Source organism: Podarcis pityusensis (assembly GCF_964106645.2).
Source record: "Podarcis pityusensis genome assembly, chromosome: 2".
NCBI classification, from domain to species: domain Eukaryota; kingdom Metazoa; phylum Chordata; class Lepidosauria; order Squamata; family Lacertidae; genus Podarcis; species Podarcis pityusensis.
The window spans coordinates 125,227,063-125,251,409 of record NC_138029.1 but is presented as its reverse complement, the minus strand read 5'-3'; the positions used below and the strand labels follow the sequence as shown (position 1 = coordinate 125,251,409).

Below are 24,347 nucleotides of genomic sequence, written 5' to 3'. Positions count from 1 at the left end.
GGGAGAAGGGGGCGGTCAGGATAGGAACTGCAGCAGCGGGCTCAGCAGAGGCTTTTCAAGTGGCGAGCGGTTCCCTTGGCCAAGACACGTCTGTTGGGAGAGTCTGAAACGTAGTAAAGCAAAGACCATCTGCCCCTGTGGGGAAGGGGCACTCACTGAGTGCAAATAACATTTGCTTTATAGGGGGGTTGGGCTAGATGACCCTCCCATATCTACAATTCCGCATAGTAATCCCGGGCTGCAGGGTTGGCCGTCTAACAAAACGCACTGATCCCAAGTCCTTTAAAACAGATCCTTTCCTTCAAAGTGAAATAAAAAAATTAAGGTTTTATATATATATATATATACACACACACACACACACACACACACACACATATATATATATATATATGTTCTCTCTCTCTCTCTCTCTCTCTCTCTCTGTGTGTGTGTGTGTGTTCATAAATGTACCAAGCAAACACGTACATAAATATATAAACCACATGTCTGAAGCAGCTCAGGAAAACAGCCCTGAAACCATTTTGACTCCCAAACTGTCCAAATGATTTCTCTGCAAGGTCAAGGAAAATGGAAAAGCCTCCCCATTGTCTTTTCATTCACAAATCCTGTCTTAAGGGTATGTCTGTGTGTGAATAGGGTGATCCTGTGACCTGGCTCAGGAACTAAGTATTTATCATTACAGAAGACTGGCCAGGCTCCCCAGGGTATCCAATCAAGTGAGCATTAACAGGTAACCTGCCAGACAGGAGGTAAACAATGCACTCAGATTTCTCTTGTAGACCACCCTTTCTGTGATATAGGTATGATGTTTCTGGGGGTGGTCTTGGACTCCAGGGCTGGCAATTTAAGATGTCTATATAAGGGCGGGCACACCTTGGTTCTGGGTCCTCCTCCTTTCCTGTGTGTGAAGGGGGCACACTAGCTGCTAGGCTTACTAGCTGCTTTGCTTCTCCGTATTCTCTGGTTGGCCTCTGTTATTTTTTCTCTGACCGATGGAGAACCTGCAAAGGACTCTATAAGGGGTCTTGTGTCCCCCATAAGTGAATAAGGGCAGATTTTCGTTTATTACAAAAGAATCTTGAGAACTGTACTTTACCCACCACAGAGCTACAATTCCCAGCAACCTTCCCAAACTACCATAGTCGGGATTCATTTTCTTGAGGAGGGAGAAATAATATTTAAATGTGCAACTGGACACACACCACCACTGTTGGATTATCGCCCGCCCGGGAGCAATGCCAGCATCCCAAAGCCTTTGTCCAGGAATCCTCCTTCAGTCCAGAGAGACTGATAATTAGGCGACTTGTCTCTTTGAGAAAAGCACACCAATTTCTCCTGAGCAGACTTCCTGTCCCAACAGCTCCTGATGTAAACAGCTCTTGCTGCTTTTGGCAGCTTGTGGATACTGAAATCCCAACAACCACCACCAAGTGTCCCCCGTCCCCATGCCCCCAAGACTCCTGTATTACTTGGCAGCCCGAGTGGATTTTCTCCTTGCAATGTGGTTAAATTTGGTGTCTCGTTTCCGATGGCTGATGCAATGTCCCTTTCCCCAGAGTCTATCATCTGGTGCAAAGTGGGGTGTTGCAGGTTTGGGGAGGTTGTGTAAATCACACAGGGGTCTGTGAAGAAAGAAGGTCAGGACCCTCATAAACAACCTTTGTTAAATAAAATATTTATTGTTTATTTGATCAAATCCTGCCTGAGACTCCAAATTATTAAGTTTTCTCTCACACAAGTCCCCCACAACATAATCTGGGGTAGTTTGTGGGAATTTGTGGAACTGTTGTTCTGTGAGGTGGGTGAAAGAGGGGAAAGGGTTGTAGCGCCATCCCATATTAATTGGTGGAAGCGCCATGATACGAAGTTAAAACCCACACAGCAATGTACCCAGAGATACAGAACAACTACTTTGATAAAATATTGAGGCTATTTTATTTAAAAAAGAAAAAAATTCTGTCAGAAAATGGCCGGCAATCACCAAGCAAAAGAGACTCGGGATGACCCAGCTGCTGTATCTAATAGAGTTGTACCTCGGGTTACATATGCTTCAGGTTACAGACTCCGCTGACCCAGAAATAGTACCTTGGGTTAAGAACTTTGCTTCAGGGTGAGAACAGAAATCGTGCTCTGGCGGCGCAGCGGCAGCAGGAGGCCCCATTAGCTAAAGTGGTGCTTCAGGTTAAGAACAGTTTCAGGTTAAGAACGAACCTCCATTGATGAGGCTAAGATTAGAATTGGCTAAAGTTGAAGCAGATAAAGAAAGACGTAAGGTTGAAGCAGAGAAAGAAAAACAAAGTTGAAACAGAAAGAGAAAATGCAAAATTAGCAGCTGGACAAGCCAGAATCGCAGCTGACGCTCAGATACAGGCTGAGAGAGAGAGAGCAGAGCAGCTCGTGAGGAAAAAGCAAGAGAAAGGGAGGGCAAGATGGCCCATGAAAAAGACATGTTTCTTTTAAAAATGGAGGAAAGGAAGCTTAAGAGCAGAACTGCCGCAGCCATTGTTGCGGGGTGGAGATTTTACCTCAGATTTCCAAAGTATGTCAAAGGTGATGCTGTAGAGGCATTCCTGTTTAGTTTTGAACGGAGCCTATTTTGAGAGCTCTTTCCTAGAGCCCTTTATCCTTTTCACGGATGCCTCCATTATAGGAGTTGGGGCAACTCTGCCAGAAGGGGGAAGATGGACAACTGCTGCACCCTGTCCTATACTTAAGCAGGAAACTCTTGGAGAGGGAACGCCACCTTTCTGTCACCTTTCTGTTTTTAGCCATTGTATGGGTTATTATCAAGTTTCTGCAAGGAAAGCTTTAATTCTTTGTGAGTCCAAAATGTAGGATGGTAATAGCCAAAATGCTAAGTTAATGGGTTAATGCTCACAAGGGCTAAGGAGATGTGAGGTGTCATACGTCTGACGCAGTGATGTCGGTTGGCAGTTAAGTCAGTTCTGAACAGCTTTAACAGTCAACAGCAGCAAAATTCTGTTGTGCTGGTGTCTGCCTCAAGAGTTAATCCATATGTAACATAAAGGAACAGCTACCTGCATTGTGTATTTAATCTAACACAGGCAAGTGCGCTGCGTAAAAAAGTTATGTGCTATTTAAACCTTAAAAGAGAGTGTCTTGCGTAGTTTTTATAGGAGGGGGAAGGGAACTAATTAAAGGGTCAAATGACCGGGGCTCTCTTCCAGCGCAACTCTGGAAAAGTCTAACTGCCACACAAAACTACCATATTTTTTGCTCCATAAGATGCACCTGACCATAAGACGCACCTAGTTTTTAAAGGAGGAAAATAAGAAAAAAAATATTCTGAACGAAACAGTAGATTTATGATTTTTGTGGTTCATGCTGCGGCCACAGACATGTGATTTGACGGTGAGTTTGGGGTAGCCCAATGCAAAAATCCTGAGAATTCATGTGGATCCGTGCTTTGTAAGCACATTTTTCCACCGTTGCAGCCCCAGGAAACAGTGGCGTGATTTTTTTGGTGCAGGCTGTAGCCATGGACATGCTATGTGATCTGATGGTGAATTTGGGGTGAACCAATGCAAAAATCCTGAGGATCCATGGGCTTTTACCTCCCCCCTCCCAGGGAGCCTCCACTAGCCTCCCTTATCTCTCTCCCGATCCCGATCAGCTGCTTCCTTTCAACACTCCCTTCCCTCTTGTTTGCCTTAGTGTCTTTTCCTTAGCTGGCGAGTTCTTTGCTCCTCCTTTTCTTCTAATTTCTCTCCTCACTGATTTAGTCTTCCTGTCTCCTCTCCTTGCAATTTTGTTGTCTTTACCTCCCCCCTCCCTGCCAGCCTCCTTTATTGCTAGGTCCCTTATCTCGCTCCCGATCGCTTGCGATCAGCGGCTTTGTTTCAACACCCACTTCCCTCTTTCAAAAAAAGAAAAAAGAAAAAAGCATGATCTGCTTTTTGTTGTTGTTGTTTAGTCATTTAGTTGTGTCCGACTCTTCGTGACCCCATGGACCAGAGCATGCCAGGCTCTTCTGTCTTCCACTGCCTCCCGCAGTTTAGTCAAACTCATGCTGGTAGCTTTGAGAACACTGCTTTTTGCCCCTGGGCAAAAAATTCAGTTCCAGGGACCACACATTCGCTCCATAAGACGCACAGACATCTCCCCTTACTTTTTAGGAAGAAAAAAGTGCATCTTATGGTGTGAAAAATATGGTACTCTGATGCTGGTGCTTTAGGGGCACAGCTACCCCAATCAGGACCAGGGAATCCCGTCCCCCACCTACCCACCCCCTGTCCCCTAGAAACAGTACTTCTGCATTGTCAGGATTCAAACTCAGTCCACTGACTGACCCTGGAAACATACCAATCAATATGGTAAACTTGACCCAGCTACACCCCTGCCACACAGACAGCAACACACTGCAACCAACCGTCTGCAAAAAAGCATGTATATACTATGCAGAATAATGAAAAATTACTGTCTCTCCCCCTCCCTACCCTCTCACTTCCCTTCTCTCTTTTGCCTCACTCTGACTTGGAAAAAGGAGACCCCCACATGTTTTGTTGATCCCCAAGAAAACCTTTTAACAAAAACATTTTTAAAAAAACAAAAACTTGAGGTTACTTGTAAAGAGATTTAGCGGAAGCTAAATGATTTCTTTGCGCCTGTAGGGCAGATCCCAAGGCATGAACTAAGCTTTGCAGGGGGCGAGTCTGAAGAATTATATAAAGCTTATAAAGGGATTATACCAAACTGGAAAAGTTAGCTATTGCTGGAGAAGAGAGAATTGGGATTGAAGATGACAATAACAGAGAATAACTTAACGGAGAACTGGGCCAAAATTAGCTAAAGGTTTATCAAGAGGGATAAACATCAGGTTCAACACCAAGGAAGGAATAACCAGCTACACAAATTTAAGTTGTGGGACACTTGATTACCAGTAGTACACGTGAAAAGGATCTAGACGTTTCGGCAAAAGAGTTTGTAAGTAAAAACTGACGTGTAAACTGACTCGACGGTAGCACCAGTCATATCAACTGGAAAATCCCCTCAGAAGCCCATTAAATCAAATAGCCTTCAAGGATGGACTACGTGCCTAAAGTATGAATCTCAATAGGAAGTGATCTGACATTTCTAGCTCTCTAGATCAAAATTCGGCTGACCCCGACCACCAGCATTACAGATTCACTCTCCCCCTCCCTATCTAACAGTACATGAATCTTAAATTATACTTACTACTGCGAGTTCATTCCTTAAAAACATGTCTATACAACTTTACAAAAACCAGAACATCATACACGCCCGAAGCATCTACAACCGATTGCCCCGATATGAATTTGCTGATCTGAAGGAGTGAACTCTGAGAGAAAACAATTTATGCACTCCATACATTTGAATGGTTTTTCCACTGATTGTAAGCGCTCCATCACTGCTGAAGCACTTTCCACACTCCTTCAATTTAAACAGTTCCTCCACTGTGGGTTTGTTGGTGGTTTTTAAGGCTTCTTCTCTTAATGAAGCTCTTTCCACACTCCATACATTTAAATGGTTTTCCCCTCTGTGTGAGTTCGTTGATGAATTCTCAGCTGTCCGCTCTGACGGAAGCTCTTTCCGCACTGCATACAATTATATGGTTTCTCACCTGTGTGGGTTCGTAGATGTAAAGTAAGGCTTTCATTCCGACAAAAGCACTTTCCACAGTCCATACATTTAAACGGTTTCTCCCCAGTATGGGTTTGTAGATGTTTATTAAGGTTTCCACTCTGACTGAAGCTCTTTCCACACTCCATACATTTATATGGCTTCTCACCCGTGTGAGTCCGACGATGCAAAGTAAGGTCTGAACTCTGACGGAAGTTCTTTCCACACTCCAAACATTTAAAAGGTTTATTCCCTGTGTGAGTTTGTTGATGTTTCTTAAGGCTTCCACTCTGACTGTAGCTCTTTCCACACTCCATACATTTAAAAGGTTTCTCACCTGTGTGAGTTCGTTGATGTAAATTAAGGCCTTCACTGCAACTGAAACTCTTTCCACACTGCATACATTCATATGGTTTCTCACCCGTGTGAATCCGTTGATGTAAATTAAAGCTTCCACTCCAACTGAAGCTCTTTCCACACTCCGCACATTGAAATGGTTTCTCTCCTGTGTGAGTTCGTTGATGTGTAACAAGGCTTTCATTCCGAGTGAAGCTCTTTTCACATACCATACATTCAAACTGTTTTCCTCCCGTATGAGTTTGCTGGTGTTTACTGAGTGTTCTACAATCAGTGAGACTCTTTCCGCACTCCATCCCTTGTGGTTTCTCTTCTTTGTGAGTTCAGGGATACGAACTAAGTGTGCTCACAGAATTCTGTCTTTCTCCCTTGCTTCAGAGGTGGTGGAAGTGTAACAAAATTCCTGTAAGGGTTTCAAGAAAGAGAATAAAGGAAAGTAACACACATTGGTCTGATTTGTTAGGAAATGAAATGAAATAATGGTAAAATCTCTTCAAACTTTCCTGATCTTCAATCATCATCAGTAAATTAATTTTATAATGAATGATTTTAGAGTGTTGTTTGTGCTGTACTTTTGTACTGTTTTATTGTTGTTAGCCGCCCTGAGCCCGGCTTCAGCTGGGGAGGGCGGGATATAAATAAAAGTTATTATTATTATTATTATTATTATTATTAAGCCACATGATCTTAGAATACAGTTACACTGTTGGATTGTCTTTTTAAATAAATATCCATAATACACTCTGGGAAATTGTCTCAAGGACCCTTAGTATCCACTTCCACCTTGAACTTCCCATTAACACTGAGCACCAAAAGAAAACTTCTATGATAAGGTGGGGCACCTCTGGCCCTCCTGATGTGGTTAGACTCAAAGTACCATCAACCCAGAGGGACGAGGTGGTGCTATGGGTTAAACCACAGAGCCTAGGACTTGCTGACTAGAAGGTCGGTGGTTCGAATCCCTGCTTAGTCATGCTGGCCACATGACCCGGAACTGTATGCCGGCTCCCTCGGCCAATAAAACGAGATGAGCGCTGCAACCCCAGAGTCGGTCACGACTGGACCTAATGGTCAGGGGTCCCTTTACCTTACCTTTACCATCAACCCAAGCAAGGATGGCTTATGGCCAGCAATGATGCGAGTTGTACTGCAGCAACATCTGGAGGGACGTAGCATTGTCACCTTTCCCCTCCACTGGAAATCCATTACCCTCCTTCCTCCATGATCTGTAATATCCTTCCAAAATCTTCCAATCAACTGCACGCATTCCCTAATCCTGCACCATTTACTTTCCAAGGCTGCTCCATTGTGCCTAGGGCACTGGCAATGGGACAGCACCTTCCACTGGATGAGAGGACAGTAGGTTAAATTAAAGGTAAAGGTAAATTAAAGGTAAATTAAAGGTTAAATTAGGGCAGGCCAAATGGCACAAGAAGATCGAGGGCACAAGGAGGGGACGACATAGGACGAGATGGTTGGACAGTGTTTTCGAAGCTACCAGCATGAGTCTGACCAAACTGTGGGAGGCAGTGGAAGACAGGAGTGCCTGGCGTGCTCTGGCCCAGGGGGGTCACGAAGAGTCGGACATGACTAAACGACTAAACAGCAACAAAATGGCACTCAGCTCGGTCCACTTGCCCCTCTCTGCATCTGCTGCCTGAGGGGGCTGCCTCAGTCTGCCTCATGGTGGAGCAGGCCCTGAGAACAGCCTTCTCTCTGCCTTCCAAAATACAGAAAACATGGCAAAGAAGATCTTGGCTGGTCACTAAGATCAGGACTTTTATTACTTAATCTTGCTGATGTGTGTTTGGTTGCAAGTCGCTTTGGGTTGCCCTGAGGAAGAGAAAGTGATCGAAAAATCTAATAAATCATAGCAACAGACTGTTGGACAACCCCTCCAAAAAAATAAAAAATAACTCAGTAGCAATCTTCCCTTAAATCTTCCCCAGAGAGACGTGGGGAAATGGACGAAATCGCAGTTGACAAGCCAAAGGTGGGTCATCATCCTGACCCAGCAGGCTTCTTCATATGTTCTTACACACTGAAAGGAGACAGTCTCACTGCATACTGAAGGGAAATGCCTCTCAGCCTCTCCTGCATTTCTGTATTTTTGTGTCTCAAGGAAGGAAATGAGTTGAGACTTGTGTATCAGAGTCTCTCCTAAATGGAATAAGTAAAGCAGAAGTGTTATTGGTGCCATACGTGAATGTAGAACTATTCAAAACTACTGTATTAATCCACTGACACAAAGACAGCAAAGTATCTGGTGCCGCCATTAACCTGTGACTTCTTCTGCAAACTTTGCAGAGTTAAAATGTTAAAACCTTTTCACCTTTTGAAGCAAGGACAGCAAAGTATATTAGTAATACTGGAGCGTGTACCACAAGTGAATCACAATATAAACTCATGAAAAGTTATGGATGGACATCATTAACGTATATACTAGGGACGCGGGTGGCACTGTGGGTTAAACCACAGAGCCTAGGACTTGCCGATCAGAAGGTCGGCGGTTCAAATCCCCGCAACGGGGTGAGCTCCCGTTGCTCAGTCCCTGCTCCTGCCAACCTAGCAGTTCGAAAGCACGTCAAAGTGCAAGTAGATAAATAGGTATCGCTCCGGCGGGAAGGTACCGTATTTTTCGCCCTATAGGGCGCACTGGCCCATAGGGCGCACCTAGTTTTTTTTGGGGGGGGGGAAATAAAGAAAAAAAAATTATTCCCCCCCAGGCGCCGGTCTCCCCAGGCTTGCGGATATCTGCCCAAAGCCCGGGGTGCGCTCCGCTGCACTCACCGGGTTTCGGGCTGCAGGTTGCTGTCCGCAAGCCTTGGGAGCCCGGCAGGAACTCCCGCGGGCTCCCACGGCTTGCGGATAGCTTCCTGAAGCCTGGAGAGTGAGAGGGGTCGGTGTGCACCAACCCCCCTCGCTCTCCTGGCTTCAGCGAAAGCCTGCATTCGCCCCATAGGACGCACACACATTTCCCCTTCATTTTTGGAGGGGAAAAAGTGCGTCCTATAGGGCGAAAAATACGGTAAACGGCGTTTCTGTGCGCTGCTCTGGTTTGCCAGAAGCGGCTTAGTCATGCTGGCCACATGACCTGGAAGCTGTACGCCAGCTCCCTCGGCCAGTAAAGCGAGATGAGCGCCGCAACCCCAGAGTCGGCCATGACTGGACCTAATGGTCAGGGGTCCCTTTACCTTATAGTATATACTATAATCCCACCCACTCACTTTCTCTCACACTCAGCATTTATAAATTTGGCAAGTTCACACACCTTGCCTATAATACTGGCAATCCTTGGCCTGAATATGCACATGTCTCTGTGTAGAGCCTCCAGCCACAGGTATTGTCTATCATGATAATGAGTCCTTTGACCTTGAAGCAACCCAGACTGGGAAGGTGCAGGCTTCTATTACCTTTTGATGCTGATGGATTGTATCTCAGCATGCAATAAAATAAACAAAAAATAAACAAAAATAATGAAATGCTTCCAATATGTATATTATATATAAATGCTGAAACATTTCCATAGTACCTCCATCCATATTTTTGGAATGGTGTATGGAATCATTGACCATGCAAGGGAAATAACACTGAAAACTGAAAACATGGGAGATGGAAAAGGGTTTTGGCTACTTTGTGAAAGGAATTCCAAAAACAAAGAGCCGTTTTGGAGGAGGATTTTTCATTCCGTCCTTCCTCTGCAGTAGGAAAATTCCTGCCTTTTCCCCCTCCTCTATTTCCAGGTTGACCAATGGCCTGACTTGGCTTGTCTGGGGCTCATAGAGGGGGAGGAGTTCGGCTTCCAGGAAGGGAGAGAGGGGTGGGCGAAGTGGACCCCAGTGTTCAAGGATCCCTCTCTCAGATGACTTGAAGGAGACCCCCTCCCCAGAGTCTCTCCTGCGCCCAGAGCCCCCCCTTGGCACAGCTCACCCCTCGCTCTCCGTGCCGCATTTCTCCCGAGCGCGCCAACCTCTCCATCTGGAGGGACCACCCTAGACGAGCGGAGAAGGGAGGGCAGATGGGGGGGACGGGGACGGACAAAGGGAGTGTCCCTTTCCAGGCCTTTCAAGGCATCCAGTCCTCTCTCGCTTCCTTTAACCCCTTCGTGGACTCCTTCTCTCAAGTCTCTTCAGCCAAAAGGGACCGGCCAGCTGCAACACGGGCGCACTTCGCCGCACTTGCAGAGCCAGGAGGGATCCCTGCCGTGGGAGGGGGTTGGGGAACTGGAACTGGCAGAGGGACATCCTAAGAGCCAACTCCTAGGGGCCCAGGGGGTCTTCACACACCCCCAATAAAATATTTTAGGGTGTCCGTCCGCATAAAGTTGATAGACATTGTCATTCAAATGGTGTGATCAATTATGCAGGGCGGGGCTTACCTGCCCACCACCCCAATATTTTATTCAAGTTGGCACCCCTGAGGGGCATCATGTCCCTAAACCTCAGAAGGACGTTCTGACAGTAAGGGCTGTTGGGACAGGGGAAGGGTAGCTGCCTCTCTCATTTTTGGGGGGGGGGGGGGGCTGCAGAAATTTATTTCTCACCAAAAGTCAGTTTACAAAGAGAAAAACTCACTCTTGCGTTTATTTACAAACTCCTTCACTAAGACGCCTAAATCCTTTTCACATGGTACTACAGGGAAGGCAGGTGTCATCGTCGTCCTCGTCGTCGTCCCCTCCCCAAATCTTATATAGGATTTGCCCCTGTTGAAATTCACATTGTTAGTTTTGGTCCAGTTCTCCAATCTGTTAAGGTCATCCTGAATCCCAATTGTGTCTTCTGCGGCTTTAGCTACTCCTCCTAGTTTGGTGTCCTCTGCAAATTTGATGATAATCTCCTCAATTCCTTTGCCCAAGTAGTTTATTACTTTCCCCCTGCAAAGTTTAGCTCATGCATTGGGCTCTGGCCTATTTCCTGCAGTGCAAAGCAATCATTTAGCTTTTCCTGGATCTCTTTATTATTATTATTATTATTATTATTATTAATGGTAATGACAACAATAACTGAATTTATATACTGCCCTATACCTGCAGGTCTCAGGGTGGTTTATAGATAAAAATCAAAATATGAAACCACAAAATCCATAATCAAAATAAACCCCACATTTTAAAAGAGCAGAGGATATAGATAACCTCAGTGCTTTTTTCTAAAAAAAATATGTTTAGGGGTATTCTAATTTTCCTACATGGGGAAGTGGGTGGCGCTGTGGGTTAAACCACAGAGCCTAGGACTTGCTGATTAGAAGGTCAGTGGTTTGAATCCCCGTGACGGGGTGAGCTCCCATTGCTCGGTCCCTGCTCCTGCCAACCTAGCAGTTTGAAAGCACATCAAAGTGCAAGTAGATAAATAGGTACCGCTCTGGCGGGAAGGGAAACGGCGTTTCCGTGCGCTGCTCTGGTTCGCCAGAAGCCGCTTAGTCATGCTGGCCACATGACCAAGGAAGCTGTACGCCGGCTCCCTGGCCAATAAAGCGAGATGAGCACCGCAACCCCAGAGTCGGTCAGGACTGGACCTAATGGTCAGGGGTCCATTTACCTTTACCTAATTTTCCTACTCATATTGAAATACTGCCCCTCAATGAGGCCAAACTTAGATTCACAAAATGTTTAGGGGTATGTCCCCCCCCCCAGAAGAAAAGGCACTGGATAACCTCAAGGTTGAACCCTGGTCTGAGGGAACCTCCTTGTATCCCCTCCACACACAGAGGGAGCACAATGGATGTCCACAAAACCATTGTCAGCCAGACTTTACGTCTCCCCCGCCCCCTGCAGTGATGGCACCTACACAAAGCCCACAGCCCCCCACCTTGGTCTCAAACCCCTGGCATGTCGGGGCTGGGAAAGGAGGAGGAAGGAGACTCTGTGCCCCCACTGGTGGGTCCTGACTTTTTTCCTTCACAGGCCCCCTGAGCGGTTTACACAACCTCCCAATACGTGGAATACTCTGCTTTGCACCAGCTGATAAGACTCTGGGGATAATAATAATAATAATAATTTATTTACACCCTGCCCATCTGGCTGAGTTTCCCCAGACACTCTGGGCGGCTTCCTATCGAATGTTAAAAACAACACAGCATTAAATATTAAAAGCTTCCCTGGGGAAAAGGACGTTGCATCAGTCGTCAACCCAGGAAATCCACGCAGGCTGCCAGGTGATACAGGAGGCTTGGGCTGTGGGCGGAGGGGGACCACGACTACAGAGGTGGTTTTGTGTGTGTCAGGTTTAGGCCTGTGCAATACATATCAACTCATTGTTTAAAACCGATATTTAGAAAAAATCGTGATAACCTTATATATCTATCTCTCTATATATAAAGACATGGCAAATTATCGTGCATCAAGCCCGGTATTGGAAAAGCTGTATGCTTCCTGCTGGGCAGCCCTCGCTAACTCCGCCTAAGCTCCTCCCTGCGAATCCGAGTCGGCGGCTGAAACGATGGAGCAACCAAGCGCAGCGTTTCCTCCGCCTCCAGGTTGCCTCGCCCCCAGCAGCTGCTGCAGCTTTAGAGAGAGAGAGAGAGAGGCTGGCAAAAGAAAAATTCGGAATCTCTCTGCAGCAAATCTGGTAGGTTGCTTAAGAAGGCTGGTCAGGGCTGGCTCTTTACAAGTCCTCGCTTCCGGAACCCATTTCTCACCTAAAACCATGAACAAACAAAGCCCCCCCCATTTGAACCTCTTCCCCCGTCTCTGTGTGTGTTTGTCCCCCTGTCTCTCTCTCTCTCTCTCTCTTTCCCCTCCCGGGTTTTGCTTCTGCGAAGGAAGCAGCCCTCGGCCTCACCGGTTTTATTATTAACTAAGCCGACAGATCCAGCCCCTTCGCTGTGCTGCGTTTACCGTGGGCGCTCACTGTCACTGCTGCTAGAATGTTTTTCATAGTTAAAAGGAGAGACAGACTCGGCTCTGCGTTTGAGACACTGCTCTTCCCTCCCCCCATCTTTGTCTCTCCCTCCCTCTCATTAAGCTGCCCATTTTCTCCTCTGGTGCCGCTCCCTGCCCTGGAACTCTTCTCAGTTCTCCCCACAACCATTTTGATTTCTCATGCATTGGTTCCTGCCAACCTAGCAGTTTGAAAGCACGCAAGTGTGAGCAGATAAATAGGTACCGCGGTTGCGGGAAGGTAAACGGTGTTTCCTTGCGCTCTGGCTTCCGTCATGGTGTCCTGTTGCACCAGAAGCGGTTTAGTCCTGCTGGACACATGACAACAGAAAGCTGTCTGCGGAGAAATGCCTGCTTCCTCAGCCTGAAAAGCGAGATGAGCACCACAAACCGATAGTCGCCTTTGACTGGACTTGACCGTCCAAGGGTCCTTTACTTTTAACCTTTTACACTTGTTGTGCAGAAATTAATACAATATTAATAACAAATTAATATATTAACATTGATCTATTGCTCTGAAATCTGTAATGGTATAGTTGAAGCATGCTCTACCTCTCTTTTAAATCGGAACCAGTGAAGGCGGTGAAGGTCCTGCGTGAGTGTCTAGAGGCGGTTGGAGGATGGATGGTAGCTAACAGATTGAGGTTGAATCCTGACAAGACAGAAGTATTGTTTTGGGGAAACGGGGGGTGGGCAGGTATGGGGGGGGACTCCCTGGTCCTGACTGGGGTATCTGTGCCATTGAAGGACCAAGTGTGCAGCCTGGGAGTCATTTTGGGCTCACACCTCACCATGGAGGTGCAGATCCATTCTGTGTTCAGGGCAGCTGTCTACCCGCTCCATCTGCTGCGCAGGCTGAGACCCTCCCTGCCCGTAGACTGTCTTGCCAGAGTGCTGCATGCCCTGGTTATCTCCTTCTTGGACTACTGCAGTGTGCTCTATGTGGGGCTACCTTTGAAGGTGATTCAGAATCTACAGTTAATCCAGAATGTGGCAGCTGGACTGGTGACTGGGAGTGGCCGCCGAGACCATACAGCACCGGTCCTAAAGGATCTTCACTGGCTCCCAGTATGCTTCTGAGCACATTCACAAGTGTTGGTGCTGACCTTTAAAGCCCTAAACAGCCTCAGTCCAGTATACCTGAAGGAGTGTCTCCACCCCCACCATTCAGCCCAGACACTGAGGTCCACCTCCGAGGGTCTTCTGCTGGTTCCCTCACTGTGAGAAGCGAAGTTGCAGCGAACCAGGCAGAGGACCTTCTCGGTAGTGGCGCCCGCCCTGTGGAACACCCTCCCATCAGATGTCAAGAATATAAAGAACTACATAACTTTTAGAAGACATCTGAAGGCAGCCCTGTTTATGGAAGTTTTTGATGTTTGATATTTTATTATGTTTTATATTTGCTGGAAGCAGCCCAAAGTGGCTGGGGAAACCCAGCCTGAAGGGCAGGGTATAAATAATAAAATGATTGATGTTGTTGTTGTTATTATTATTATGCTATCATTGAGTAAATTTTCATACAATTAAATACATCAAAATTAAGAGTTTTATTGTTGTTCAATGTATCCCCAGGTTATTTGTCTTCAGTATGCCTCGTCATCACCGTGCTGTAGATGTTCCCAAATACCACCATTTGGTAGAAAAACGAAAAACCAAGAGTGCTGTCTGGATGCATTTTGGATTGCCTGCTGATGAGAGCGGCCGTGTTTTGACTGACAATGGCGCCATTTGCAAAATATGTTTACATTCGGTATCAGCAAAAGGCGGAAACACCTCCAATTTAAGCAGCCACCTCAAGTTTCACCACCCTCTGAAATTTAGGGAGTTGTCCACACCTCTGGCAGTACCTTCCTCATCAAGAGGCATTTCCGTTTCTTCACGTACTGCTGCTAATTCAGACGATCTTCCAGCTGTAACGGTGTCAACAGCTAGGGCTGCTGAGCCGGCAAGAACTGCTAGGGAAAGTTCTAGACGACAGCAAAAAACAGCATTGGATTCCCAGCTGCTCCCTTCTAAGACCTCAAGGACTTGCACTCAGGCAGTCGCGCAGTTTCTGGCTACGTGTATGCAGCCTTACAACACTGTAGAGCACCCAAAATTTATCCAGATGGTGAACACTCTAAACCCGAGGTATCGGTTGCCTAGTAGGAAATACTTCACAACCACGGGGGTTCCAAAACTGTACAGTGACATCATGGAGAAAATGAAGGGGGAGATACAGCGGCTAAGTGAGAGTGAAGTGGCCATCACTATGGACAGCTGGACATCAGTGGCAGGCACTCCCTTTGTGGCTGTGACAGTACATTTCATTTCCGACGAGTGGAAGTTGACAAGCGCTTGCTTGGCCTGTAAGCATTTTTTGGAGGACCACACTGCAGATCATCTTTGTGAAATGCTCACAGACACCTTATCGGAGTGGGACATTGATGTGAAGAACATATTTTGCAGCACAACGGACAACGGCTCAAATATTCTGAAAGCGGTCAGGCAGCTTGGTTTTGAGCACATTTCCTGCTTTGCCCAGAATATAAATATCGGTGTTAACCGAGCTTTAAGCCTGACACCGTTGAAAAGGGCAATTGGGAAACTGAAGGGTCTGCAAAATAGCATTTGCTGCAGCTGGAAGATGAGGAGGGACCTCGCCAGAGCTCAAGAGCTACTTCAGATGGACCAAGTCAGTTTGCCAAGCGCTTGCCCGACAAGATGGTGGAGTACGCTTCAGCTGTGCCAAAGGTTTCTCGAAAACCAAGTTCCACTCTGCAAGGTACTCACGGAGCATCCATCTAAAAGACTTTTGATGTTGGAAGGGGGCGACGTCTCAGCCGTGCAGGACTTTGTGTCTGCAACTACTCTGCTGGAGGACATTACCACAACTCTAAGTGGAAGCAATTATGTCGCGGCGTCAACCGTTCTGCCTCTTTATAGGCAAATTAAGAAAAGTCTCCAGCCTGATGAGGGAGACAGTGTGCTGCTGAAGGACATTAAATGTGCAATTTTAGGCGCACTGTCAGAAAAGTACGATAGCGCTCCCACGGCAACCACTTTAGGCCTGGCCTCCTTGTGCGACCCGAGGTTTCGCCTGCGTTTCTTAGAGGCGCCAGAGGCCGTCAGGCAGGAGGCCATCAAGAAGATGACAGACTTGCACGGGAGTCTGCATTCTGCTTCTCCGGAGCCAAATACTTGCCCTGCTCCACCCAAAAAGAAAAAGGGGCTGGCGAAAATTTTTGATTTGGACGAAGAAGAGGAGGACCTGGCAGTGGCAGATGGTGAGTCGAAAGCAGAAAAAGAGCTAAAGGAGTATATAGCCATGCCAAGAGTGGACATTGATGGATGCCCTCTGACGTGGTGGAAGGCACACGAGGCTTCCTTCCCAATGTTGAAGGTGCTGGCAAAGAAGTTTTTGGCTATCCCAGGGACGAGGGTGCCATCTGAAAGTGTGTTCAGCACGGCTGGCAATGTTTTTCAAAGACAAAGGTCATCTCTATTGCCAGAGAATGCTGAAATGCAAATTTTCCTTGCAAAAAACATAGATTTCATGTAATATTTTTTTTTTGTTCTGTGAAATTTTATCCATCCTTTCTCATTTGGCCTGGTTTATAAAAGAAATGCACATTTTCCTTGCAAATATATATATATATTGTTTAATATATTTTTTTGTTCTGTGAAATGTTATCTATTCTTATTAGTTTGGCCTGGTTTGTAAAAGAAACAAAAATTTTCCTATCTAGATAGATAGATAGATTAATATTTTTTTTCTGTAAAATTTTAATCATTCTTTCTGGTTTGGCCTGGTTTATTTAAAAAAATGCACATTTCTGGCAATAAAAATATTGTTTAACAAACTTTTGTTCTGTTAAAATTTATCCCTTCCCTTCTTTCTATTTTGGCCTAGTTTAGAAAAGAAAATTAACTAACAGATAACTGGTGGGATGTACACACGTTCAATTAAGACTCAATAGTTAATTATATTTGAATATCTTAAAGTGTGGTGTTGAATTGGCTTTTTTCTTGTTTAGTAATGTAATTAAATTTTTAGGGAACATTATCTCACCTCACCTTTTGATATCTATGCTGCTGATTATTTCTACAGCTTTAATTTTAGAGAAAATGTGCTAATTCAAACATTACTGGTATGGTAGTTCCATAACACAAGAGTTGTAACAATATTTTAAAGGTTAGCAAAAATTTACCAGTTTTAAAGTTAGACCCGTAAGTACAGTGGTGCCCCGCAAGACGAATGCCTCGCGAGACGAAAAACTCGCAAGACGAAAGGTTTTTTCGTTTTCGAGTTGCTTCGCAAGACGAATTTCCCTATGGGCTTGCTTCGCAAAACGAAGCTTGCCCCCGCACCCCGGACCTCTTTTGAAGCAAGGGGCGGCGGGGAGAAGATCGCTTCTCCCCGTTGCCAGCCCCGCAATCTCCGGGGACAGAGGGGAAGGCGCGCGCGCGCCTTCCCCTCTCTCCCCAGACCCCTTTTGAACCAAGGGGCGGCAACGGGCAGAAGCAATTCTCCCCGCTGCCCCTTCCCTTGCTTTAAAACAGGTCCGGGGACAGAGGGGAAGGCCCGCGGCGCTTCCCCTCTGTCCCCGGACGGTCTCCATAGGAACGCATTGATTGATTTTCAATGCATTCCTATGGGAAACCGTGCTTCGCAAGACGAAAAACTCGCAAGAAGAAAAAACTTGCGGAACGAATTAATTTCGTCTTGCGAGGCACCACTGTATTAGCAGTTGCCAGGTCATTAGCATGTTTAGCTCTACATAGCCCCAGCCTTATTTCAGATATTGCAATACAGTCATACCTTGGTTCCTGAATGCCTTAGGCTCCTGAATGTCACAAACCTGGAAGTGAGTGTTCCGCTTTGTAAACTTTTTTTGGAAGCCAAACGTTCGACACGGCTTCTGCGGCTTCCGATTGGCTGCAGGAACCATCTCGCTGATCACCCCCTATTGCAAATGACGGGGGGATGGCCTGTCCCTGAACATGGCCTTCCACACTAGCTGAGACCTAGGACCAACCGGCTAAATGCCAGATGGCCCAAAATACCCCAAACAAACACCTATATGACTACATATAGGAAATTCTCTTCAACCTACCCCCTACTCTTTAATCCAAATGTAACTCTAATCCCACTAGTCCCCCACCCACTACACTCTAGGTCAGTGCAACCCCATTGGTTCGCTAAACAACATGAAGTGAGAGACACAGGACAACCCGGATGGGCTGGCAGGGAATCGCCCCACATAATAGATAAGCAAGATGGCTAACGTAAAAGCAATTACATTAAATGTGACGGGGTTGGGAAACCCCATCAAAAGAAAATGCATCACTTCATACATAAATACCATGAAACCACACATCACCTTCCTAAAAGAAATACACAACCCACCCAAAAGGAGCAAACTCCTGAAGGACCCTCGCTTCAGTCAACAATGGGTTGCACCTGACTCAGGGAAGGCCTGCAGAGTAGCTATAATACTCAGTAGAGACCTGAACTTCAACGCCACACAGTCCTAAAGGACAAAAGAGGCAGATTCATTTTTGCTAAAGGGACACTAGATGGCAAAATTAAACTGACAATCGGCTCCATATATGCCCCAAACTCAAAACAACTAGGATTCTTCCAGAAGACACTAAACAAGTTCCTCTCCTTCTCTGGGGAAGCAATCCTAGGAGGTGACCTCAACCTAAATATGAAAGGCATATCCCTGAAAAACATTCACCTTACAACCCCATGGGCAACCTTCTTCCGAAGGAAACCCCCAACAACTAGGGACTCTTACAAATTACTAAAAATGTTTTAAAAATGGGGTCTCTATGACATTTGGGGTGAGCAAAACCCGGGAGACACCAGCCATGCATTCCAATCCGGACGCCATGGTACAGTGTCCAGTCTGGACAGCATTCTGCTCACGCAGGGTCTGATCCCCTCAGTAGAATCAACAAACATAGGTAACATTAAAATCACAGATCACACCCCAGTAGAAGTCACTGTTAAAATAGGAGAGGGAACACAAACCACCCCAGCATGGTCCTTCAGTCCCATCCTAACTACAAAGAAACAAATTAGAGAGAGTCTCACAAAAACTAGTTTTTACTTCAAGGAAAATGATGTAGACGCTATAACAACCCCCCTCTTATGGGATGCAATGAAAGCAGTCACCAGAGGAGCTTGCATAAAAGACAAAGCATTCCTTAAAAAAACCTCCTCAAAAATTAGCAAAATAGAGTAAGACATCACTGCCCTCTCATCACACTACAAACAGGATCCAAAAAACTCCAAGACAATAATGACCACTTACACCACAAAGAACTCATAACCCACCTACTTTCAGCAGCCAGAAACATCATAACCAGACACTGGAGAGACGTGTCAGGAGTCAGCATGGACCAATGGTACCAAATAGTATGGGAAACAGCCTTACTAAAAAAATAAACCAATAAATTGAAACTGACACGGGGACAAATAGAAGAAGACGCCATCACCCCAGTATGGCTCCCCTTTATCACACACACAGCCCAACAAGACAATGACAAAAATCCACCAACAGCATACAAATCAATATGGCTAACCTGATCCAAAACACCCACCCACCCCACTCACCCATGAAAACAAAGACCACCACAGCCAACCACAAATGAACAACCCCACCCTAGGCCAACCCCAACCTCTCTCAGCACCAAAGAAACACAAGTGAACAGCAAAGAACCTGCACAAGCAACGCTGACACCAAACCCTACATATTTTAAGTAAAATAGAAACATTGCAACCCGACCCCCCCATCTCCACCCCACCTCTTTCTCCCTTTTATTCCTAATGTCTCAATAAATGAAACCGATTTGTAAAAATGTTACATGGGGGGGGGGGGAATACGAGACATTGTACATACTTTTGTAAATCAAGAAAATCTTTAATAAAAATACATTTTTTAAAAAATTCTCTGGTTGGTCTCTGTTATTTTCTCCTACCGAAAGAGAACCTACAAAAGGACTCTATGGGCTCTTAGATACCCCATAGGGGGAAACGAGCAGTTTTTTTCTTATAACATTGGCCCAACGGAGGAGGCCTCTCCATTGGGACATGCCAGGCAAGTGGCCTTGGGGGAATCTGCCAGGTTCTGCGCCAGGACAGGCGAGGAGGGCAAGTCCCTCTCTGTCTCTGAGGCCAAAGGAGAATAACAATAATAAGGGCTTTTATCCCCTCTGAAGTGGAGGGTTCCCTCAGGGGACTTTGACCTCCGGACCAGTTTCCTTTGCTTCCCCAGACAAGACTGGATACTCCCCTTCTTGGTCCCTCAGGATCCCAGGAGGCCTTTCTGGATGGCCCTTGCTTGCCACCCAAACGGGCTAAGACATCTGTTCCTCCTCCTCAGGCGGTAGTTCAACAGAAGTCGCTCCCCTCTGGATCCCTGTGGGTCTCAGGGGGCCACTGGAGCCCAGTGGGGGGACTCTGGGGAACTGCCTGAACTGGGGTCCTCCCAGTCCAGCTCAGAAGAGGAAGCCATTGCAGAGAAGAACCGAACTTGTGCTGAGGGTCTACTGCCTTTCTGAAAAGGCTTCCTGGGAACTGCCATGGCCAGAGGAGGAGACAGGCCCCCCACCCTGAATCCCCTGCAGGGCCATTGGGAGCAACCAAAGCCATGGCTCAGCTGCCTCAGTTTCCTTCCCCAAAGCCTTGGAGGAACCTTGGGGTGAGGAATGAGGAACCCCAAATGGAACTTAGGCTCCTGGCAAATGGGGAAAGGAACATGATATGGCACTTTCCAGATGAGCCGAGGAATCGCCTCCAAGGTCCAGGGATTGATCCACCCTGGCGGCCCTGGTTTCCTCCTCGGAGGTCCCTTTAAAAGGAGAGGGGGTCCCAGGTCTCCCTTCGAGGCCAATGCTTTTGCCTTTCAGGCTCCAGCCTCCTTCTCCAGGGTGTTTATGTCAGCTGTAGAGATGGGATCACATGCAGACATTTCCAGGTTTACTAAGGATCCCTTGAAAAAGATGGGCTCTGCTTCGGCATGTTGTGCCCTCCCCCCGCCCCAACCATCTGTAAACAGAACTGTAAACACTAAGAAAAACTTATGTTTTAAAATGTATTGCTGATTCATTTTTGGAAAGTTTTAAATTGTTTCTACCAATAATGATATTCAATCTCATTATAAATCACTTTCAATTTTTATTTTTTTAAATCCTGTCATGTAGAAATTCAAAAAGAGGTTCCCAGACTGGAGGTTATCCACACAGAAACCCAAAAGAAAAGGAGGAAATCTGCAAGTAGAAAGATAGGCCTTTACTGAAATACAAATGTTCCTGCAAAGAACCACATCCGATAAAATGCTTTTTAAAATAAACTTCCAAATTGAACATCATTCCTTTTCTTTAATTAAAATATTTTATTAACATATAGAACACATACATTTACATAGTACATATGCACAATACCTTATTTTCCTAACATAAAGCATACCTACATTACTCTGTATTATGCCTACCTATACTATGTTAGCAGGGCCTTCATCTTTACAGACCAAGATGAATAATTGTCATTGGTTAAGGGAGGTGGGTAAGGCAGACCTCCCCCTTTCTTGGCATCCATCTTGAAGCCAAGCCTCCAGCTCACACTGTCAAACAAGCTGTAAAATCCAACAGTTGTTTTTTCCTTTCTCAGTCAGGCAAACTGCAAGCTGTTTACGCTCTTTAGCACCTGGCAGCTAAACTCTGGCTGCTATGGAAAGTCCCTTCCAAGGGCACGTAAACTTGTAGCCAAAACATTCTCTGATTTTGTTTCGCTTTCCCAGGCTCACACTCACAGTCCAGCCCTTTTGCCAGTAACTTTCCAACTTTGCGTTACTTAGCAACAATGCATTTCAATAGGACAGTTTATCAACCACAAGAATTTGTGGAATTTGATGTAATTGAAAACCCCATCCCTGCAGCACCAACCAGAGGTTGGGAGACTATTGTGGAATGCAGGCTTCAGCCTTTAAGCTGCAGGCCTCTTCCTTCTGGAGCTTTTGTTTTCTTTGAAACGCAGCTCCGTGAACCAGTGAATTTATCAACCTGCGTTCACACTTTAAGCCCGAAATGCAGCATACCTTGATCTTTGTTGCTCTGGAAAACACCTCTTCTTTCCACCAGCTGTCTGTTGAGCCTCTGGCTTCTTTCAGACGCTTCTCTTCCTCCTTGGAGCAGAGGAGGACAATCCACCAGCCTCTCATGCAGAGGATCGAAACCATCCTCTGCTACCATATGTTAGTATCTTCAGCTCACAGGCAGAGGTACCTGGCCTCCCCCGAGGCAATTGAGCGAGATACTGTGTTTACCGTCCGTCTGCGACCCCGGCAGGCTAGGTAAACAAACCCGGCGATTCTTCTCATTAGTCGTGAGAAGAACACACCCTCTGCTTCTCTGTCCCTCCCTGCATTCTCCCAGGGAGGAGAAATGAGACAGACAGGAGTCCTTTCTACATGTTTTATTCCTGTCACTCAACAGTACATAGAAATGTGACTGCACCCTTCAGTCTCCATTAGAAGAGTCACAACTCCTCCCCTGTACTTCCAGCACAGGTCATATGACACACTGAGCTAACATCCGGTGCTCAGTACAGAGAATAGGCTCCACCTTTTCTCCAACAGTACATCTGCAAACCTGTTTTGCATTCCAGCCATCTGGAGCTGGCTTTTGCCTTGGTGCTTTTTCCCCAACATACTATACATACCAACACATCTACCCCACACAAACACCCACAAAGTGACTTGACTTCCAGCCGTTCTTGTTACACTACTTTCTTTTTCCAATTGCCTTAAACACATTTCATTATTTCTTTAATCTCTTCTTCTATCTTAACTTTACTCTCCTTTCACTCTAATCATGTTCTGGATTTACTCAATATCTGTCAAAAGTTCGACTTTTTCCACATAGCTTTTGATGTATTCCTTAAAGAAATTCACTTTTTCAACTTGTTGTAAATATTTCCCCAGAATCCCACTATCTCTTTGCACTCCCGCATGTGTAGAAAGGTTCCCGCCCCATTGTTGTATCTCCAACAAACATCACTACAGTTTTTATACATTTTTGCCAGTCTAACGGGGTCAGGTACCATCTGTATTGCATTTTCATTACATTCTCTCTTTAATTGTAGCAAGCCGTAAATTTAATATCCCTGTCTCACAGCCGTTCCCATTGGCTCATCATATTTTCCCCTAAATCCTGGGCCTACTTTACCATTGCTGTCTTCACTTGCTCCTCCTTTACCTCCCATTCTAGGAGCAATGCATATCCTTTTAACGGTTTTCCAAATCACAGTTCGTATAAAGTTTAACTTGAACATTAACATCCTTAGATCTTTTCATTTTGAAATTACACCTATTAATTCATCAATTAACTTATATAAAATCCGAAGCCAATTAAGTATCTGCAAGCTGTTTCCAATTCATCTAACTTGACATATTTAACTAAATAATCATTAAATTTAGTTCATTCTTCCTGATACTCCTCCTTCTTCTGGTCACGGACTCTTCCGGTTAGGTTGGCTAGCACCGAAAAACCCATCATCAAGGATCGCAGCAATCTTAATAGTTGCAGCCCAATGCAACTTGGTTAGTTCATCATCCTGAACCAAACATAATCATTTGGCTCTTCAGATAAGCCCTAATCATATCATGTGATTACATATAACAATTTTTTTGTGTCTTTCTTTATTAAGACTTTGGCTAATATTCCTATTCACTAAATGTCTTCCAACGTCCTCTTTCATCCGTCTACAAAACAGTTCAAGATGAATCACAATTGCCATGCCTGGCTGATTCTCTTTTCATGCATACAACTCCCACTTTATTCTTTTCAGGGTTCTGGAACAGACATTTGCTACATATAGTACCTAAAAGCACCTCGTTCTGTTCCGTCAAAGGTAGGCAGACACAGGCCTTTTCAATTAAGTGAGGCCATAGGCTTAAAAGAAATCGGAATCATCCAAATGCAGTTTTATGAAATTGTTATTTTCTACAACGTATACATTATAGAATCATAGAATCCTAGAGTTGGAAGAGACCACAAGGGCCATCGAGTCCAACCCCCTGCCAAGCAGGAAACACCATCAGAGCACTCCTGACATGGTTGTCAAGCCTCTGCTTAAAGACCTCCAAAGAAGGAGACTCCACCACACTCCTTGGCAGCAAATTCCACTGTCGAACAGCTCTTACTGTCAGGAAGTTCTTCCTAATGTTTAGGTGGAATCTTCTTTCTTGTAGTTTGGATCCATTGCTCCGTGTCCGCTTCTCTGGAGCAACAGAAAACAACCTTTCTCCCTCCTCTATGTGACATCCTTTTATATATTTGAACATGGCTATCATATCACCCCTTAACCTCCTCTTCTCCAGGCTAAACATGCCCAGCTCCCTTAGCCGTTCCTCATAAGGCATCGTTTCCAGGCCTTTGACCATTTTGGTTGCCCTCCTCTGGACACGTTCCAGTTTGTCAGTGTCCTTCTTGAACTGTGGTGCCCAGAACTGGACACAGTACT

At 45.7% G+C, this 24,347-nt stretch overlaps 2 protein-coding genes across 4 annotated transcripts; one reads left to right on the top strand and one right to left on the bottom strand.

Moving 5' to 3' along the window:
• Positions 1–4,800: 4,800 nt before the first annotated feature.
• On the bottom strand, positions 4,801–10,000 carry LOC308471533 (uncharacterized protein). Of its 3 annotated transcripts, none has more exons than XM_080995570.1 (2): positions 9,892–10,000; positions 4,801–6,364 (listed from the first exon to the last, which is right to left on the bottom strand). In XM_080995570.1, exon 2 carries the CDS (start codon positions 6,255–6,257, stop codon positions 5,505–5,507), a length of 753 nt encoding a protein of 250 aa, XP_080851696.1. In that variant the 5' UTR covers positions 6,258–6,364; positions 9,892–10,000; the 3' UTR covers positions 4,801–5,504. The 3 variants fall into 3 exon arrangements, with proteins under 3 accessions (XP_080851696.1, XP_080851697.1, XP_080851698.1); XM_080995571.1 differs by lacking the exon at positions 9,892–10,000 and adding an exon at positions 9,375–9,410; XM_080995572.1 differs by lacking the exon at positions 9,892–10,000 and adding an exon at positions 9,233–9,364.
• Positions 10,001–12,276: 2,276 nt separating this feature from the next.
• On the top strand, positions 12,277–16,527 carry LOC308472099 (E3 SUMO-protein ligase ZBED1-like). The gene is made up of 2 exons (XM_080996591.1): positions 12,277–12,524; positions 14,408–16,527. The coding sequence occupies exons 1-2, from the start codon at positions 12,322–12,324 to the stop codon at positions 16,374–16,376; spliced, it is 2,172 nt and encodes a 723-aa protein (XP_080852717.1). The 5' UTR covers positions 12,277–12,321; the 3' UTR covers positions 16,377–16,527.
• The last annotated feature ends 7,820 nt before the right edge of the window (positions 16,528–24,347 follow it).

Bases quoted from the DNA above. Each gene is read 5' to 3' on its own strand.
- LOC308472099 (XM_080996591.1), top strand. From the start codon at position 12,322: ATGCTTCCTGCTGGGCAGCCCTCGCTAACTCCGCCTAAGCTCCTCCCT. The intron at 12,525-14,407 runs GTAGGTTGCTTA...ATGTATCCCCAG, and splicing joins ATCTCTCTGCAGCAAATCTG to GTTATTTGTCTTCAGTATGC.
- LOC308471533 (XM_080995570.1), bottom strand. From the start codon at position 6,257: ATGGAGTGCGGAAAGAGTCTCACTGATTGTAGAACACTCAGTAAACAC.